General features: G+C 40.8%; 1 protein-coding gene across 2 annotated transcripts in view; it reads left to right on the top strand.

Annotated features, from left to right (window-relative positions):
• The first annotated feature begins 2,570 nt into the window (after positions 1-2,570).
• The window catches only part of LOC124873680 (regulator of nonsense transcripts 1), a 42,606-nt gene continuing 24,078 nt past the window's right edge, over positions 2,571-21,098 (top strand). Inside the window, exons 1-13 of one of the 2 annotated variants that reach the window (XM_047374523.1) lie at positions 2,571-2,949; positions 3,474-3,616; positions 4,994-5,083; positions 5,423-5,590; positions 6,785-6,965; positions 7,101-7,262; positions 8,879-8,963; positions 9,226-9,324; positions 9,438-9,546; positions 10,913-11,072; positions 11,206-11,324; positions 11,416-11,580; positions 12,012-12,126. In XM_047374523.1, coding sequence (XP_047230479.1) covers positions 2,779-2,949; positions 3,474-3,616; positions 4,994-5,083; positions 5,423-5,590; positions 6,785-6,965; positions 7,101-7,262; positions 8,879-8,963; positions 9,226-9,324; positions 9,438-9,546; positions 10,913-11,072; positions 11,206-11,324; positions 11,416-11,580; positions 12,012-12,126 — 1,767 coding nt within the window. In that variant the 5' untranslated portion in view covers positions 2,571-2,778. Of the gene's footprint in view, positions 2,950-3,473; positions 3,617-4,993; positions 5,084-5,422; positions 5,591-6,784; positions 6,966-7,100; positions 7,263-8,878; positions 8,967-9,225; positions 9,325-9,437; positions 9,547-10,912; positions 11,073-11,205; positions 11,325-11,415; positions 11,581-12,011; positions 12,127-21,098 lie in introns of both variants that reach the window. The other variant, XM_047374522.1, reaches the window with a different exon arrangement.

Here is a 21,098-nt window from a genome sequence, read left to right as displayed (position 1 = left end):
AGGCAGCATAGGATAAATTTTCACTGTTACGCTGATGATACTCAGCTTTACTTATCCATAAATCCTGATGAGCCCAACCAGTTAGACTACAAGTATGTCTTGAAGACTTAAAAACTTGGATGACTTTAAATTTTCTGCTTCTAAATTCAGACAAGACAGAAGTTATCTTTGCACCGGAGTCTTTGAAAAAGAAACTGCTTAGTCAATCATTTAATCTGGATGGCATTAAATTGACCTCCAGTAATAAAGTAAAAAACCTTGGTGTTACTTTTGACCAGGACATGTCATTTAAATTCCATATTAAACTGGTTTCTAGGATTTCCTTCTTTCACCTCTGGAACATTGACAAAATTAGAAATATCCTATCCAGGAGTGATGCTGAAAAACTAGTCATTGCATTTGTTACTTCAAGGCTGGACAATTGTAATTCTTTACTATCAGGATGTCCACATAATGCAGTTAAAAGACTTCAGCTGATTCAAAATGCTGCAGCAAGAGTTCTGATGAAAATTAAAAAGAGAGATCATATTTCTCCTATTTTAGCTTCCCTTCATTGGCTCCCTGTTAAATCCAGAATAGAATTTAAAATTCTCCTCCTCACATATAAAGCCCTTAATGATTTAGCTCCATCATACATCAGAGATCTGATTGTTCCATATGTTCCTAACAGAGCACTTTGTTCTCAGACTGCAGGTTTACTGGTGGTTCCTAGAGTCTCTAGAAGTAGAATGGGAGGCAGATCCTTTAGTTATCAGGCTCCTCTCCTGTGGAACCAGCTCCCAGTTTTAGTCCGTGAGGCAGACACCCTGTCTACTTTTAAGACTAGGCTTAAAACTTTCCTTTTTGATAAAGCTTATAGTTAAGAGTGGCTTAGGTTATCCTGAGCTATCTTCCTTATTTTTTACCTCCGTCTTCTTCCCTCCCTGTTGGATGGAGTAAGGGGGAGTCAGGTTTAGCCTAAACCAGCTCAGTTATGGTTGAGGTGCAAACACACCCTCCATTTCTGCTACCTGTGTGACCCCTTCTCTTTTCCAATGGTTATGGTCAATCTGATAGAGAGAAGTATCCCAATCCTTGTGGTTTTTAGTATAACAATGACCATCAGTGGGACCCTTTGTGGGGTGCCTTGAGACGACATTGTTGTGAATAAGCGCCGTTTAACTAAATAATCTGAACAGAAACTATCTGTGTAGTTATGCTGCTATAGGCTTAGGCTGCTGGAGGACATAACAACCACTTTCACCCTCTTCGCTACATTCTCACACTATTCTCCAATTTTGCCTTATTTGCTGTTATTTCAGCTTTTAACTTTGTTCTCTCTTTTCTCTTCCTAGAAGCCACACCTGGCCTGGCTCTGTGTCTACCTGTGACACCTTTCTGGAGAGAGGAATCGTCCGAGCTTCTGCTGGCAACAACTTAATGCTCACCCTCTACCGATGATCCACATGGCCCTGTCTTTTAGTGTTTAACCCTTTCTCTCTCCTAGACATAGCTACTAACTGAGCTTAACTGTAACTAACTATGTGCTCTATTTCAGACTCTAACCTTGAAAACTGGCTCAGAGTTTATCTGTTCTTTCTTTCTAGGTGAAACGACTAAAGGAGCTACATCCATAAACATTTACTTTTCCTTCCCATAGAAAGTACTCCTGGATCAGTGCTTCTTTGTTCTTTTTGTGTCTCTGCTCTGTTCTCTCAAACCCCCAGTCGGTCGTGGCAGATGGCCGCTCATACTGAGCCTGGTTCTGCTGGAGGTTTCTTCCTGTTAAAAGGGAGTTTTTCCTCTCCACTGTCGCTACATGCATGCTGAGTATGAGGGATTGCTGCAAAGTCAACGCCAGTGACTGTCCACTGTCTCTACATGCTCATCCGGAGAGGAGGGAATGCTGCAAGTCACTGACTGGATGCAATCTGCTGGGTTTCCTTGGATAGGAAAACTTTTTATCCAATTTGAATAAATAACTGAATATGACTGCTCTATTCAATGGTTAGGATTAATTGGAATGTATGAACCTGACTGTTGTGAAGTGCCTTGAGACAACATGTGCTGTGAATTGGCGCTATATAAATAAAACTCAATTGAATTGAATTCATTGATTTAAAAACTGTAGATAGGAAAAGGGTACATCCAATGGGTCCATTCTTTCCACTTCCACCAATTGTTACTGGGATCAAACTTTATTACATGGTTTCCTTTTTTAACCTAAGCATGTATGACATGTTGAAAATAACTGCTTTCACCCTTGATCTTCTGTGATTTAAACTATACTGGGTAAGCACAATGTGGAAAGGCAGACAATCTTGATTAAAACTGGGAATCTTCAGCTCAAACGATACAACTTTGGCAATACTTTAGATGTACCAAGTCTTTGAAAACTGTAAATACACTAAATAAAATGGGGGAAATAATCAGAATCCAACATGGAATCTGATTATTTCTTGCAGAATTATGTTTTATTATCCTTACAAAAACATTTTTCACAGAGTGAGCGCTCTTTCCAATAACCTGCCTGTGTTTTTCTGCCACTAGCCCCCCCTCCTCCCCAGTTACGTCACGCGTCGCGCGGCGCAGGAAAGTCCGTCACCGCCGCTGGCTCTTAGTCCCGCTGAAGCTATCCAGGTTCTGATCGGTTCCATTTTTGTTTGGGTTTAAAATCGGACTCTTGGCGGCGCTTTCTGAAAGATACACCAACGATAAATAAATAAACCCTGCGCACAGTTTAGTCGTTTATTACGAGCACAGGAAATCGCTGAGTAAAACGAAAGTTAAGGGTCGAAAATGAGTGTGGAGGCGTACGGGCCGAGCTCCCAGACCCTCACCTTCTTGGACACCGAAGAAGCGGAGCTGCTCGGAGCGGACACCCAGGGCTCCGAGTACGACTTCACTGACTTCACTCTTCCGAGCCAGACGCAGACGCAAGGCCAGACCCAGAGCCAGTTGGACGGGCAGGTTTGGGGCTTTCATTTTTACCAGAAGGCGCGGTGCTGACGTTAGCTTGCTGCTGCTAGCCCGCTATTATTAAAAATACTAGCGTCCTTAGCCTAGCTTAAGCTAACGTTAGCTAAGACACCACACTCTTAAAGTTGGTCTAGTTGTCTCTTCTCCTCACTTCTACTGTCCAAATAAAGCTAGACACATGGGAAAATCTCCAGTTATTGAAAAGGACAGTTTCTGCACCGCTGACGATCTGTCAACGTGTACACATCCTCACTGTGCGCCTTCCTCAGCCGTTAGCTGGTCTGTTAGCACTGAGTTTGTCTGGTAATGATCGTCTCTACCACAGACGAGAGGCTGAAAAAGTGCTAAAACAGTATACTCGAGTAAAAGGAAAGCTTCTATGGGGAAAAATTACTTAAGTACAAGTAAACGTGGTAGGCTGACCTCATGATCTGGTGAAAATGAAGAAAAAAACTATTAAAGGCGAAGATCACAAATAAAATGCACAAGTAACTTATTTCCTACGTATTCTACAGATAAATGGTCCTGATGAAGGTCTTCACAATGGAGGAATGGAGGACCCTGTGGCCAAATCCAGTCATTTGTTGGGTGAGCTCAACTTTGAGGAGGATGAAGAAGATACTTACTACACCAAAGATCTTCCAATTCACGCATGCAGGTACCTTGACACAGGAACCAGATCATGTTGGGATGTTTTTGTTTATTCAGTTTTTCTTCAACTATAATAACGCATCCAACAGTTTTTCATGCGTTAAAATACTGAATACATTTGTGCAGCCTCAGTGATGATTTAGACACAGAGCTCATACAGAGATACATCTTGGACATACAGCTCAAAATACTCATCCTGGAGTTTTTCCGGTTGGTTGGAAGAATAACCAAACGCATCAGAGCACTGCGGCTGATCAGTCGTGTTATTTGTTTTAGTTTAAAATAAATCCTCCCAGTGTCACTGGACTACATATCCAGTATTCCACCTGCTTCTTTCAAACAATATAAATGGAAACTCTCACTTTACAGCCTTGAAAATTGTCTCATGAGGGGAACTAGGAATGGTGTTTATAAATAAAACTCTTTTGGGAACAGGAAATTGGTAAAACATCTTTCCTTTAGGTGTTGGCTTTAAACTGCGCCGCAGTGTAAGGAAAATGGGACTGATTCACAGTGCAAACTGGTCTTCCACATTCACTTCATCTAACATAATTTTGATGGTCTGTGGTCCACCATCACGCTTCATGTAAAATGGCCAACAATTGTCTCAAATCGCTGAAAAAGAAACTGACGAATGTTTTTTTTTTTTTTTTTATAGCTGGATTTATAGCTAAATTATGTTTAAACTCTATGTTTTTATCAGTCATACAAACCAATGTAGTTGTATAAGAGGTTTACCATGTGTTACCTTCATTCAATGATTTTCCATGGATGTACCGGCACTGGGTCATGTCACCCTCTCGCATTACTGCCGTTTTTATTGGGAACTGTTTTTAACTTTAATTGCTTTGTTGTACAGGTTTGTTTCACAAAAACAGCACTTTACGTTTACCTCTGCCAATCCAGGGTTTTCTGAAAACACAAATAAAGTTGTGATTTCTGACTTGTTTATCAATGACAAAGTGATCTATAATGGGGGGATTTGTGGTTGGATGTTTACTGTGGAACAATCTGCTGTTTGCTGTTGACTTTTTACTGAAGAGTTCAGATGAGATGAATTCATTTTAGTGACAATTTTTAAATCCAAATTGTGAGTTCGTTTGCAGGATCAGTCCATGCTCAGAATTTAATAGAATGTAGTCTGCTATCACTAGCTAACATAATGTAATGTAAGAAAATAGCTGCAGAATAATGAATAGCTGAAACACAAAACACACCTTTGACCTGTAGCCGATTTTCTCTTATCTGTTAAAGGAGAAAAAAACAATCAGTTTATTCAGAGTTGGTTGGTCAGACCTCAGAGATTGGTTTTCTGTGCAGATATGTCTGTCTGTGATGTGTCATTACAATATTCTTAAGTATGTTCAATGTTGTTTGGTTGCAGCTACTGTGGTATCCACGACCCAGCGTGTGTGGTGTACTGCAACACCAGCAAGAAGTGGTTCTGTAATGGCCGTGGTAACACATCTGGCAGGTCTGTGGTCTCATCTTCCTCTGATAATCTCATGCACTGTGAGATCATTACAACATGACTGTGGCAGACAAACGTAGGAAACATTGGCATTAAAACAGTCAGATTGTTGTAATGCCAGGCTTTCAGATGATGTTGAATGCATAAATCATGTTGTGGATTTTCTGTTAATATTAAATTGAGACCTCCTTTATGTGGTTTATTGACAAAGAGGTGTTTAGACCCAGTTTTAGTCATGTCATGGATTATCGTATACAAACAATAATCACCACATATGTAAAAGGATTCCTGCATGTTTTGTTATTTTGATCTGTCCTTTTGCTGCCAATATTTCACCTCCAGCCACATTGTGAACCACATGGTGCGGGCCAAATGTAAAGAAGTGACCCTGCATAAAGATGGGCCGCTGGGCGAAACGGTGCTGGAGTGCTACAACTGTGGCTGTCGCAACGTCTTCCTGCTGGGCTTCATCCCAGCTAAAGCTGACTCTGTGGTGGTGCTTCTTTGCAGGTAAGGGGAATCATTCACTGGCTGACTGCTGTTGTATAACTGCTCTTAAATCCTTCTTACAAACAAGGGTCCTATCTGAAAAGAGAAGTCCATTGTGGCACGAATTGATTATGTAGGTTATGGTTTTCTGATCAGTTATGTCTCCACAGAGCCTCGGATGAACTGCCACGCGTTAGAAAATGTGCAGTCACGGTGACATGATACTGTTCTAATGATAGTCCACGCACCACATGTTAGAGCTTTCTTAGCTGCTTCCAAGCCTGTACCTTTCTGGTCTCTTTGTGTATGAGGATCAGCGTAACAATGAAATCTCTTTTACATGGGATATTTCATCCAAAGAGCACTCTATAGTGTGAAAACCACGGTTCACAATGACTCGATGGCTGCAGATCCTCTTCAGTAAAGGTTGCAATGAACTTTGTAATTAGCTTTGCCTTTGAAGTCGTTCACTCGAAGGTGCTGTGATGGTGGAAGGGTAAGATTGGCTGTCTTTCTTTCACTTCTCGGTGGAACCGTGTAATACGGTTTGTCATGTTTGTGGAGTTTCAAATAAGTTCCACTTAGTTTTACACACCCTACATATTCTGTGGCCCTTGTTGAAGTAATGTTCTCTTAGTTGCAGAGGGCGCAGGGTGCTGTGGTGCATGCAACCTTATGTGTTCACCAAAAACTGTCTGGGTTCTGTGTTCCTTAGAATTCGCTCATAGACTAACATAAAGATGTTGACTGTTGACCTTCTGTTAATCGATTCAATCGATCCTGCTTCTCAAAGCCTCGACCAGCAGGTTTTATCCCCCTCATCTAGAACGAAAGCAGAGCGTGAAACTTAAATATAGAAAGTCAATATTTCAAAATGTTGTGCGCTGACTACATAGTTCTGTGTTTTTTTTTTTTTCCTAAAGAACAAAATGAAAACTTGCTAGAAAGCTGTTCTGCAGAAACCTCAATGATTTTATTCAGATTGTTTGCTGTCTGGAGCATCTGTAAACACGTAGCTGAGGATGCAGCCTCCTGCCTGAGCTGCAGGGGGAAGCAGCCCTCCCATAAGAGATGATGGGGCCATAAAGTTTGTACTGGTGAAATAGATTAAATATCTGCAAAATGGCAGCTGTAATTGAGTGGATTATTATGTTAATACATTTATTGAACTGTTCTTGTTAAATACTTTCTTTGTAATTTTTTTTTTCCATCTAGGCAGCCCTGTGCAAGCCAGAGCAGCCTGAAAGACATCAACTGGGACAGCTCACAGTGGCAGCCCCTGATCCAGGATCGCTGTTTCCTGTCCTGGCTGGTAAAGATCCCATCAGAGCAGGAGCAGCTTCGAGCCCGTCAGATCACTGCCCAGCAGATCAATAAGCTGGAAGAACTCTGGAAGGTAAGTAAGATTGCTTCCTCTCAGTGAGCAGAGGGGTGTTTAAAGCATCCTGTAGCCAGGGCAAAGGGTACCATCTCCTTAGTTTTAATGCAACCATCAGGGACATTTAAGTTGGTCTATTTCTTTTATTTTAAGGACAATCCTGGTGCTACTTTGGAAGACTTGGAGAAACCAGGAGTAGATGAAGAACCTCAGCATGTGCTGCTGCGCTATGAAGACGCCTACCAGTACCAAAACATCTTTGGCCCTTTGGTCAAACTGGAGGCCGACTATGACAAAAAGCTTAAGGAGTCACAGGTAACTGGGAAAATGTTTGACTTGTCAACTACATGTGGAGAGGAGTTAAAATCATAAAGGATAAAAAAAGGAGTTTTGCTTTATATCTTAAACATAACCTCACAGCTTTTTGTATTTCCTATTTGTTTAATCTTTAATATTTAAAGTTTTTTGGCCTCAACAAAACCTCCCAAGTATGACCGCACCAATCAGTCACTTACTGAAACTGAATGATTTTCTCTTGATCAGCTCTGACTGACGATCAGCAATTAAATATCTGACATTTCTGTTTAATTAGATCCCTTATTTTTCAGTCTGTGAAAGCAAATTGTACGTTTTCTGATGCATTTTGTCGTTTTTATTTTAGTATAGGGTTTGGGACATGGGTCAATTTTGAAAAAAGAAGAGTGCAGCACATTTCTTTTATGGTCAGCTCTTTTTTTTTTTTTACATTTAACTCTAGAAGCCCCAGATCTGCAACATGGAGTCATTTTGACTCTGTGTCAAAGGTGACTTAACTATTAACAAAAACGACGTTCAAAAAAGCTGCTTTTGTTTCTTCAACAGTTTTATAAAATTTTTGTACTATAAGAGTTAATAATGACTAAACAATGAAAAAAATATGTCTGGAAAATATTAAGTTAACTGTAAAAACCGACTACGCCTAATGATTTTGAATACTTATTATTTACTTATATGCAGAAATATTAACAATTTACAGTTAAATTCACCAAAATTAGTTTGAACGAGATAGAAAAATGTTTTATTAGAGTTTTTAGGGAAAATTAATGGGTCATAACCGAAGCTTTTGTGTCTCGTTTTAATCAGTTAAGCGAAGACCACAAATCCCCAAAGACAAAACTGAAGAGTTATGAATGGGGTATAGTTATTTTTAATAAATGCAGAAATACACTCCTACATTTATCCACAGAGCTCATAGATGACATCATGTTGGGTCCTCAAAGACACATGAATCTGCAGTCAGGGACTCATGTGTTTTCTGCTGTATTTTTACAATAACGCTCAAGTATGTCTCTATCATATTTTCAAGGTTATCTTCAGCCTATTTTTATCTAAGAGCCATTGATCTTTGACCCCAGTTGCTCTGTTTACCCCAGGTAAAACAACCTAATTCATCCCAATCTGAATCCGGCGAACCGATGTTCTGTAGAGGTGCAACAATCTTTATTTTCAGTAGATTTTTTTCCTATTTAATAATTTAGGATCTGGAGCCGTCAAACATTATCCGGTAGTTTAGGGCAGTTTGATCAGACCCATATCACTGTAGCCTGCTGTGTTTCTTTGTCACATTGGTCCTGTCAAACCAGTAAAATATTTATTATGTTTGCATTGATTATAATGATCCATTATTCAGTCTAAACTCCTAAACCAGGCCTTCAAGAGATACTATGCTGCAACTATGAGATGCATCCCTTGTCTTTGTTTGGGTCAGCTGTGTTGGAGGTGTGTTGACTCCTTGGTGGTTCTAGTGTTACTTGTGTTATTTAAAAAAACCAACCATTTTACCAGACCAGTCTTGCTGGTGCATCTCTGCTCATTACTCCCAGTAGTTGTCGTTTTTAAAGATCTAAAATCACAGCTGTGCCTTTTTAATTCCTTTTCTTTTTCTCTTCTAGACTCAAGACAATATAACCGTCAGGTGGGACCTGGGGTTAAACAAAAAGCGGATTGCATATTTCACACTTCCCAAGACGGATTCAGGTGGTAATGCTTTTAATGTTATTTCCTCCCAGTGGTTCTGTGGTGTCGATGTAGCCCATTCCTACCTCCCCTCAATCATGAGAGTTGCATGCAGCCTCCCTCCTACCTGCATACTTTGGTGGCATCCTTGCGCATAAAAAAAAAAATTGTAGTTAGTTTTTTTTTAGTAGTTTGCCATCATGAGTTTTTGGGCGTGGTTGATGTTTTTGTCACTTTTCAGCATAATCTGGTTAATAACTTATTTGTTTTCGGTCTATCCCAGATATGAGGCTGATGCAGGGTGATGAGATCTGTCTGCGGTACAAAGGAGACTTGGCTCCTCTGTGGAAAGGAATTGGTCACGTCATCAAAGTCCCTGACAGTATTCTTTACATTTTTAACAGTTGCACATAGGTCTTACTCAACACAACAGTTTAAAGCTAAAGAATTATTAAAGTATAGCGCTGGTTTTTCCCTAACAACTTGTGTTTAAAGACTATGGGGATGAAATTGCCATTGAGTTGCGCAGCAGCGTCGGAGCACCTGTGGAAATTCCACATAACTTCCAGGTGGACTTTGTTTGGAAATCAACTTCCTTTGACAGGTGAGAGCTGACATTTTAGGGATTTAAATTCTAAATCAAATAATACAGGGTTCCTATGCAGCTCGGAACCAAAATATAAACTAGGTGTGAAAATGTATTGTTTACAAATAAGAGCATAGAAAAATACTCTTTTTTTCTGGAAAAATATTTGTATTTCTAGACTTTATTCCCGATTCCATTCTCTAGACATTTCTTTCTTCCTTGTGTCTTTTATTTGTTCCTTTACATACTTTTCATTGTGTCCTTCCTTCCTTTCCTTCCTTGTGGCCTTCTTAAAATAAATTGAAATGACTTAGAGCTCAGGAAAGTGAAGTCTGGAAAAGTAAATATTTTTGCTTGGTATGTGTAGGGACACTGTTTTTAGGCTAAAATTGTATTATTAATAGGAGGTCATTGGTCATTTCGAAAGATCGTGGCCCTCATTTATCATGAACTGTAGATTTTGGGTCCAGAGATGATCATAAAACATGTGGGATTCATGAAACTTTGCATCTTCTGGCCAATCCTAGCGTACAAATTGGGTGTTAAGATTTAGTGGCTGGAAACTTTTTATTTCCTGGCTATAACTTAAACTGTAGCTTCAGTGCCCCCGAACACAGAATCGATTAGAAGGATGTATAAAAAATTATAATCTTAAATGTTGTGTGATGTCTTGTTTTAAAAGCACTTAAATTATTGTTTAATGGTCACAAATTAGAGATGCTGGACCAGGTCCCATTGCTGTCTGACAAACTCCACACCAACATCAGTTTATCATGCTGCTGAGGGTCTATTTAAATTAGATGTAGAGCATAGATCCTCCAGATGATCTGAAAACAGACCCACCTCCCCTTCAGTACCTCCAAAGCACTTGTCCCATGTCCAAATGCTTCTACAACCTATTGCTGAACGGTCCCAGTTGCTGACAAAAACCTAGCATGCAGAGCATTATCACTGTTGCAGCTTTGGAGTGACAGGTTTCCATCCATAATTTGGTTGTAGATTTTGACACGGCTCTATAATGACATGCCTTGGCAGATTATATGAACTTAAAGCCACTTACCACTCTGAATAAACATTGATTCGATCCAGAAAAGCCTCACTTCCTGTGCACAAATACAAGAGATCTGCTGATTGTTTATACCACTTTCTATGCTGATTATTATCTTTTTATAGTAGAAGTTCTCTGTAAAACAGTCATTAATCCAAAACACATATCTGATTTATACAGCAATCTTCCTAAAGAAATCCTGAACTTAGTCACAGCAAATAAAATATATTTCCTATATCCATAGTTTAAAGTTGCGTATATGAACCTAGACCTGGAGTTGGAGTGTATCCTGCACATCCAAATTCATCTATTCTGCATATTTGTTTTGTTTTTCAGGATGCAGAGCGCCCTGAAGACCTTTGCTGTTGACGAAACCTCCGTGTCTGGCTACATTTACCACAAACTTCTGGGCCACGAGGTTGAGGATGTCACCATCAAGTGCCAGTTGCCAAAGCGCTTCACTGCCCAGGGCCTGCCTGACCTCAATCACTCACAGGTCAGACTCAACGATGATTATCCCGATTCCTCTTTCTGTGATCAGCTTTGACCAGTTGTGACAAATGTCGTGGTTTTCTCATTTTATTTGTATAAGTTTGTTTTCATTAAAAAACAACACCATTTCCTTTCAGGTTTATGCTGTAAAGACAGTGCTGCAGAGGCCGCTCAGTCTCATCCAGGGGCCGCCTGGCACCGGAAAGACTGTCACCTCTGCCACAATCGTGTACCACCTGTCTCGACAGGGCAATGGGTGAGACAAATCACCCTGTAACTTAAACGCCCTCCAAATGTTACAAATTCTTGAGGCTATTTGACTTTTCTTACCCTGTTCCATCCTGCAGACCAGTTCTGGTGTGTGCTCCCAGTAACATTGCTGTGGATCAGCTGACGGAAAAGATCGACAAGACAGGCCTGAAGGTTGTCAGGTTGTGTGCTAAGAGCCGGGAGGCCATCGAGTCTCCAGTCTCGTTCCTGGCTCTCCACAACCAGATCAGCAACATGGACAGGTCGGTCGCAGAAAAGAAACTCCAAATACTTGTTTTAGTATTACAGGTTAATTCAGTTGTTATGTGACAAAATGCCAGCATTCATCACCTTTTTATGTTTTTGCTCATGTACTTGTGGTTGATCTGAACTTTCCCAGAAAGCCTGATTTACTAATGCATACATGCCAGGATAAGAATACTGGCCTTTTGGGGAAAAAACTAATAAAGAAATAAACAGAAAAACAATAAATAGATTTGAAATTTCTGTTAAATTGAATGTTTCAGGTATTTGTAGTTGTTGTACAGCTAAATGAATTCCTCTTGGTTTAGGGTTCTGCCATCAAATGAAACCTACTTTTCAAATAGGGACAGCGCTGAACTGTCAAAGTGAGTTTTTTCTAATTTTCTGGAAGGGTCTGATAGATTTGAGCTTCCTTCTTTGAACTCTTTAGCATGCCAGAGCTTCAGAAACTGCAGCAGCTGAAGGATGAGACTGGAGAGCTGTCGTCCGCTGATGAGAAACGCTACCGCGCTCTGAAGCGCACCGCTGAGAGGGAGCTGCTCATGGTAAGGGAGTGCTCAGGATCTGCTTGTTTATAAAATCAGATTGTTTTGACTGCCCTTTATCCATAAAACAGTAAAATACATTACTTTGTTACCGTCAGAGAAACTCTGTTTTGTCAACAGTGTTGTAACTCATAAGTTATTGCTTCCAAGAATTTCTCCATAAGAGAATTTAAGTACACCCTTTCATCAAACTTTTTGACAGGTGGGTGGGACTTCCGGTGAGGGCGGGATTTCCGGTGGGCGCCATATGGGCGCCATGTGGTTGCCATGTGGGCAGGAGGTCACGTGGTCAAGCAGGTGGTGTGTCCAAGGGGGCGTAACCGTGGCTGCTGATTGGTTGTCGTCATTAGGGGCAATACCTTAAATGAGTCAATTAAAACACAGGGGTGTGTTTGTTATAAATAGAACAAGACAAATATGGTATTATCGGAAACTGTTTGGCATCAGCACCAATTAAAAATAGAGGGGGTGTGTTTGTAAGCATCGTTAAACCTTGAATAACCCAATGAAAACAATAGGGCGTGCCTTAGTGTTTACTTTAAATACAGAGATAAAACTCTGCACTTTACATGCAGCATTCGTTGGAAAAAAAGAACACCCGTTCAACAATGGCTAGAGTTAAGAGAGTTTATCGTCAAGCGGAGGAGAAACGCAACGGGTGCCAAGATGATGATGATGAACAAGCAACTGCATCATATACTTCCTCAACGGAGATACCTATCGGAATTCCCGTCGTGACATACTCTACCGATGATGAGGATCCAACATCAACTTCAACAACCATGGTTGAAAATCAGACCTCGGTTCGGCCAAGAGGTATGTCAGTTCTGTGCGAAACCCCAGTGACCGTCTACCAGTATTCATCCCGTGAATTGAATGCTCCTAAGAAATCAACATACTACATCTGCAGGGTACAAAGACCCCCGTTCAAGACTCTGCAGGAAGAATGGTCTTTGGAGCCATATGGCCTGGTTGGCAGCTGGGGTTATATTTTCATGTATGAAATAGGAGAGCTTTGCCTGTATCAATTGGATCAAGATGAGGTATTTAATGGATCACTGGCTCTGTGTACACTCACCCACAGCGACTGGGCTGTGTTAAAGCTTGCAATCCCGCACCTTAATGATAGCCCTGAAACAGTCTCAAGGCAGGAGAGGGAGGAAGAAGAAGAAGAAGAAAATGAACTGTCTCCTCGACCTGTAAAACGGGCGAGAATGTTTCATATACCATCCGATGTTGAAATAGCTGAGAGAGAACCTCTCTTTAGCGCAGTGTGGGGGTCAAAAACCACAGCAAATGGCCGCTGGTCTTTTCGGGCAAGCAGACGCAGGAACAACCGGACGAGTCCCTCAGATCTGTTTGTGTTGGAGGCTTTCAATCAAGACTGCGGCGTATTCAAGACAATGCTGGCTCTGCCGTTTGAAGCTTGGGCAGAGAAGATGAGTGAAATTGGACATCGTCTTTCCGACCTTTTCCAAAAGTCACGAAGTTGGATCGATGTCATGTCAGTGAAAAAAACGCTGACGTTTCCTGTTTTACGTTTAGAACGAACCCTCTTCTGAGGACACGCCCCTTCCTATGATATATATACGGGGAGATAACTGCAAGCTCACAGACACTGAGAATCGTATCATGAGAATGAGTGAGCCAACACCATACAGGGATCTCTACAACCACCGAGCAGAGATCCACTTCTCTCCTGTGCACGATGAAAGCTTCAACATTGGACCATATCATCCGCCTTCCCCTGACCTCTTCTCACCATCCACCTCAACATCTTCATTCTCAGATAACCACTTCAGACCTGCATCACCTACAGGATACAACATGAAATATCTACCGCTTTCTCCAGACCTCTGCTCACCATCACCGCTATTCATGGCTGAGTCTGTAGACGCGAATGTCCTGCCTGAAGACATGAAGGTGGTCGTGGAGGAGGAGGTAGCCACCGGCTACTCACCCTCTACCGAAGCCCCTACACAAACCCTGGGACCGATGGAGGACCCTCAGCCTTCAGCAGAGGATGAGAGTAACCAGGAGGACGAAATTGACGGTTGGTTCTCAACCACCCTCATCAATACGGTGAAAACAGCGATACTTCATTTATTCAACATAACCTCTTTGAACTATCTCAGAGAAACCTGCTATGGATGTATAACGAACCACCCGAGCCAGCGTCAACACCATTGCCTGGAGGTACTGGGGGAGGATTATTACCAAGTCAACTTTCAACGCATCGTACGACGACTCGTAACCCCCAAACTCATTCCTGCTATTCAGAATCTTCTGGTACTTCGAAGCATACAAGCGGATGACTTCAGAGTGAAGACGATTGCCAAGACGGTTTTATATGAACTGAAATCGGTACAAGACATCCACAGTGCAATAGCGCACGTTTATGATCGCATGGTCGATGAGAAACACCTCAAACAACTTAACTCTGTTTCAGAGTGCTATGGACTGACAAACTGATCTCACATGTTTGATGACTTGTTGTATCATTTTTTTTTTAGTATTCCAGTACTTTAGTTAATCTGCATTATATGATTTTTCTTCTTTTTTCTTTTTACTATTAAATACAATTAAAGTAGGAACATAGTAACCTTTCCCAAAAGTGTTGTTTAAAAGCTAGTAGTGTTTGAATTCATCTGCATTTTATCTGATTTTGTTTTCTGGTTGTTTTTTGTTTATATTAAATACAAAAATAAAATAAAAAAAATAAGGATAAATCTACCCTCCTGTGTGTTTTTTCTCATTATTTAACAAGTAATCGGCAGAGTGAGCATAAGGCAGAGATGGCAGGAAGACGGCTGATGAAGAAAGTATATTATAGCCCTTCAAATCCGGGAAGTTTTGGGGGTGTAGATAGGTTGAGGAGGGTTATGCAAGATGAAACGGGAAAGAAGGTTGCGGTTGAAAAAGTTAAAGATTTTTTATCAGGAGAAGATACCTATACTCTACATAAACCTGCAAGAATAAAGTTCCCGAGAAACAGAGTTTTTGTCACCAGACCATTGAGGCAGTTCTAGGCTGATCTCTGTGACATGCAGGCTCTGGCCATGGAAAATGATGGCTATAATTATTTATTAACAGTCATTGACATCTTTTCAAAAAGGGCGTATGTACGAGTTTTGAAGAGGAAAACAGCCGCTGAGGTGATAAAGGCATTTGAATCAGTTTTTACAGAAAGTCAGATCCCCAAAAAACTTCAGACTGATGCCGGTAAAGAATTTTTTAACAAGAAATTTAAGGTTTTAATGGAGAAACACGGTATTGAACATTTTGCCACAGCGAGTGAAGCAAAAGCTTCAGTGGTCGAGAGATTTAACCGCACATTAAAAACAAGGATGTGGAGATATTTTACAGCTAACAATACCCGGCGGTACGTCGATGTACTGCAAAACCTAGCTAGAAGCTACAACCATTCCTACCACTCCAGCATTAAAATGAGCCCTATTGAAGTGACCTCAGAAAATGCCTTTCAAGTGTTTCAGAATCTGTATGATGTCAAGTCCAACAGATATTGCAAGGACTCAGTGACAACGTTTAAACAAGGGGATCTTGTCAGAATATCCAAGGTCCGTGGAGTGTTTGACAAAAAATACGAACAGAGTTTTACGGATGAAGTGTTTACAGTCTATGACCGGATACCCCGTTCTCCTCCTGCATACAAACTCAAAGATTTGGATGGAGAACCTATCAAGGGTTCCTTTTACGCTGAGGAACTTCAAAAAGTAAAAATATTTAACGACAAGATGTATCAAGTGGAAAAAATATAAAAACGACGTACGGTCAAGGGAGTCAAACAGGTTTTTGTAAGTTGGAAAAACTGGCCTGAGAAATTCAACAGTTGGATCAAGTTTGATGAACTTCGAAACGTATAAAAAAGGTTTGCACTAAACCTCACAGTTGACACAGCATCATGAACCGTCAGGTAGAGGATGATGGCTTTTACGTTACTCTTCCATCTAATGCTAGCATGGAAGTGTTTAAAAATAATACCAGTTCAAGTTTCCGTGTAAATTTAGCTCAACATATTGATTTAGAAGGCCAATGGATGGTTGCATTAGCCGAGATCTCATACCCTCATACATGGCATAATTTACCGGATTATGATGCCTACTTTGAATGGAGGAAGGTTGGTGATGTGGAGATCAATTCGCAAAGGATCAGAAGTGGCTACTATAACAGCGTTATTCAACTCGAGACAGAGATGGAAATGTTTTTCAAAAAATTGAAATCGGGTTTACGCATTAAATTCAGCAAAGTTCAAAAGAGATTTGCATTTCAAGCAAACAGTCCGTATGAAATACGCTTCTTCAGCACTCTAGCTTATATGATGGGCGTGAAACCAGGGGAATGGATTCATGTTTCTGAACCAAAACTGGCTCCTTTTCCGGCGGATATAAAGGCTGGTTTCTATCACCTATACTGTTACAGCGACGTGGTCAGCCCTCAAATAGTAGGCGACACTTTTGCACCTTTACTGCGGACCGTCAAAGTACAAGGCACATTCAGTGATATGATTACTCAGACGTTTAACCCCGCCCACTACCTTCCAGTCTCCAGAAGACATATTGAAAATATCAATATAGAAATTAAATCGGACCAAAACGTTCCTGTAAATTTCGTCTATGGAAAGACCGTCATAAGACTACACTTCAGACCGGTGATATCACAACGTAGCCTGAGATAAATTTTATTTGTATAAACTATTCCAGAGATCTGTATATAACCTCTAAGATTGATTGGTTATCATTCATATTACGCTGGTCATTCAACACTGCATCAAGCAGGCAAGAGAGAACATGGCACAGCTAAGTCTGAGACGTGATCCAAATCGCTTTGTAAATTACTATGTAAGTCAATCAGGCGGTAATCTGCCAGGGTTTTATGGGGCCCCGGTCATGTACGGACGCGGAATTGGATCATTATTTTCAAAATTATTCCGCTTCGTATCCCCTCTGGTTAAAAAAGGATTTGCAATTGCAAAACCCCATCTTAAAACGGCTGCATCAAATATCGCTTCGGATGTCATCGGTAGAGCCGTGAGTAAAATGAGTGGTTCTACACACACCGACGGTCAAGAAGGTTCAGGAATTATGGTTTTATCCAAAAGACCCAGAACAAGACCCCCTGGTGATCGTTTAAGGACGGTTAAAAAACAACGACAAACGCGAAAAAGGAGATCAGTCGCAGCTGACAAACGAAGAGGAAGGAAGTCATCCGCAAGTTTTGATATATTTAAATAATGGCTCTTTTACATAACAAATCATCAGAGTGCACGCTGGCAGAGTTGGACTTATTTTCTGCCCCGATGACGCAGCTATCGATCGAAGATAAAATTTACACCGAGATCCAGCCTTTATCAGCAATCACCGATGGAGGGCCGATCGAGTTTTTCATTCCGGGAGACGGACAAAAGTATCTGGATCTCAACGATACGCTGTTGCATCTCAGAGTGAAAATTACTAACGAGAATGGAACAAACCTGCCGGATGATGCACCTGTAGGGCTCATCAACTACCCGTTAAACACCATCTTCAGTCAGTGTGACGTCACTCTCGGAGATCGAATGATTTCACAATCCAGCGCTACACATCCATATAGAGCCATGATTGAGACATTGTTAAACTTTTCTGAGGATTCTTTAAAAACCCAGTTTAGCTCCGGTCTTTTTTATAAAGACACTGCAGGTGCTCTGAACTCTATTGTTACAACTAACGGCCCTAACCAAGGTCTTAACAGCAGAGCAGGCTTTACGGCAAATTCCAGGGAGGTACATCTCCTAGGCCCCCTGCATGCAGACATATTTTTCTGCGAGAGACTTCTTTTAAACTCTGTTGACCTTAAAATTAAACTTACAAGAGCCAACGATGCCTTTTGTCTCATGGCAGCAAGAGACTCCACTTACAAACTCAGGATATTAGGAGCATCTCTTTTTATCAAAAAAGTTACTGTCTCTCCAGCTGTACGACTGGGGCACGCTTCAGCTTTAATGAAAGCAAATGCTCTGTATCCACTTTCACGTGTGAATGTAAAAACATATTCCATCCCTGAAAATTCAAGGGTATGCAACCAAGAGAATCTTTTCTTAGGCGTCTTTCCCAAGTATGTGGTGATTGCGTTACTGGATCATGACGCTTTTACAGGAACACGCAATCTCAATCCGTTTGACTTTAATCATTTTGATATGGAATATTTAGCTTTGTGTAAGGATGGCAGACAAATTCCTGCTAAAGCCTTCCAGCCAAATTTTAACCAAGGTCATTCATTGAGAGAGTATTACAACTTGTTTACGGCTACAGGACGACATCTAAAAGATCTTCCACTGAGTATATCACGTCAGGAATTTAATCAAGGATACTCTCTATTCACATTTAATCTTAACCCGGGTGAGGACACAGATGCTCTATCTCCAGTGGGAATTTAAGATTGGAAATGCGCTTCAGAAACCCGTTGCCATATACCACCACGCTGATCATCTACGCTTGTTATGATTCTATTTTAGAGATTGATTCAAAGAGGCGTGTGCTGGTGGATTATTATTAATCTAATCAGGCATGAATAATCATGAAATTGAGAGCCTGATGCGTCATCTGCTGGGAGATTTGTTTTGCGGTGTGTGGCCGTGCGACCAGCTGCCGCTGCTAGCTGACAAATTCCCAGGGCCGGCCTACTTTATCGTGAATACACATCCTTCACACATGCCGGAGGAACACTGGCTAGCTCTGACATTGGATGAGAATGGTCAATCCAGCTTTTTTGACTCTTATGGATTCTCTCCGGATTTCGAGTTCTACCCGTCAAGCATCGTAACATTTTTAGAAGACAGATCCTCAAAAATATTGTATCATAATAATCAGCTTCAAAACACTCTGTCCACTGTGTGCGGTCACCATTGCATTTTTTATCTATGTCATAGAGCGTGCGGATTATCAATGCAGCAAGTGTTGTCGAAATACACCGGAGATGTGATTAAGAATGATTTAATGGTATCTAACTTTGAAAAAATATCAGAAATGTGTCATTAATCAAAGTTGTACATTTTATACTCACGGAACATGCTCTTTGGAGATGTTTCTGGATTGTTATGGAATTTAAAATGTCTTATTTTTTTTTTCATTGTTTGTTTTTTTTTTTCTTCTTATGATTTAATATTTGTGTAATGATATCATATGTTAGTGTGTGAAGTAGAGAACGAAGTTAGACTTGAAAAATATAATCAATAAATATTTTATTGAATAAAAGAAATAGGCTACATGTTTCATTTTCTTATAACGGTTTATGGTGAAAATGTAATCCATCGGGGTGGTAGTGTCGTCTTACGAAGAGACCTTTTTGATCTCCCATCAGCATTTTTTGGATCTTCCAGCTCAGATCTCGACCAGTAGGGAGAATGAGTTATCTGCCTTCTTCTTCTTTTTCTTCTCTGCTTAACGCTGGGGGGTGTACCCCCATTTTCAATCGATGTACCCTCTGTTTTGAAACGTCTATATTCTTCACGAGCATAAGGGTTAATGACTGAAGATATAGGGATGTTTACTTCTGACATGGAGTGTAGAAAATCAGACCATCCTCGGGTTTGTGATGCTCCAGATTTTTTAAACGGAAGCATGAGATTTTTCAACAAATCAATCATGTGGGACCCCTTTATAATATTTCCGTTAAATACAAATTCACCTCGCGAAGTCCAACTCTCACTTCTTTCGGATAATTTCTTCAAAATGTACTCGGCATTTTTACGATTGTGTTTAGGAAGGCTTTTCAGTACTTCCGTAAGAACCTGATCCTTAGGGGCCTCGTCCTGCCCTGGGCCTTGTTTTTCTTGGGACCGCTCATGTTCAGGAACCTCTGTGTCACGCTGCAGCGTTAAACTGACCCGCTGTTTTTCTTCTTTGACACCTTGCTTAAGTAAAGTCAGATACCTCTGGAGAAGAGCATCGTATCTCTTGATTTTTTCATAAGAAGTCAAACCCGGCTCGTTTAATATCGCTCTCATTTCAGCATCCAAATTCTCCTCCGCCGTCTGTCTGATGGACGTGTCTGACTGGGTCAGACGCTTGAATTGATGAGGTGAAATGAGAAACATCTTCTGCGATGTTCTGAGAGACATTATCTCCAGATGATTCCACCCACTAGATCACCGATCAAGGGTGCAAGAGCCGTTAAGATGGGGAGAATAAAACCACCTCGTTGCTTTTTGAGAGCCAGCTGTTTAGTTTTTATCCCGGTTCTTTTATCACCCAACAATCTGATGATATTTCTTTGTTTCTTCAATTGTCGGTGTTGAGAGGGTGATAGTTTAATGTTACCTTTTAGGATATTCAGTGCAATCTCGCACAGAGCCTGAATAAAGTTGGGAGAGCAGTGTGCGAGAATATCTTTACGTTTCTGTGGACAGGCCTGGTACAAAGCTCTGAATAATGGTAAATTCCTTTTTATACGCGCTGACATGATGACTTACTTTGTTCTGGGCACGTACACAGCAGGCCACTGCTGAGGAAGTATCCCCGTTCTCAGTCTGAAATGTTCTGGGCAGGTAGGTGTAAAATCGATGATTAAATATCCATGAGCTTCTCTCGTTGCATCTTCAAAACTCTCCAAGAAGAGACCCTTTTGAGATGGAAACATTTGGCGGGCCAGTATATTCAGCTGCAGCTTATCTCTCGGGTTCTTAAACAACACCATATAATTACAGTTCAAACTAATAGTGCGACTGAACTTTCCCTGATGAAATACATTCTGAGTCAACATCATAACACTCATATTACGATGGTGACGAAACTGGGTAAAGACCTTCATCACGTTTTCATCATCTGAGGCTTGAGCAATAACATCGTCTAGAATAATCAGATGATTCTGATCAGGAGGAAACAGGTTTTCATCTTCAAAAGAATGAGGCAATCCTTCCACAAAGGTAATATTTTTATTCATCTTCTGCAATTCAGCATACATGGGTTGAAAAGATG

This window comes from Girardinichthys multiradiatus, chromosome 9, assembly GCF_021462225.1.
Source record: "Girardinichthys multiradiatus isolate DD_20200921_A chromosome 9, DD_fGirMul_XY1, whole genome shotgun sequence".
Classification (NCBI taxonomy): domain Eukaryota; kingdom Metazoa; phylum Chordata; class Actinopteri; order Cyprinodontiformes; family Goodeidae; genus Girardinichthys; species Girardinichthys multiradiatus.
The sequence above is the reverse complement of the archived record's forward strand: the minus strand, read 5'-3'. Positions and strand labels throughout refer to the sequence as shown.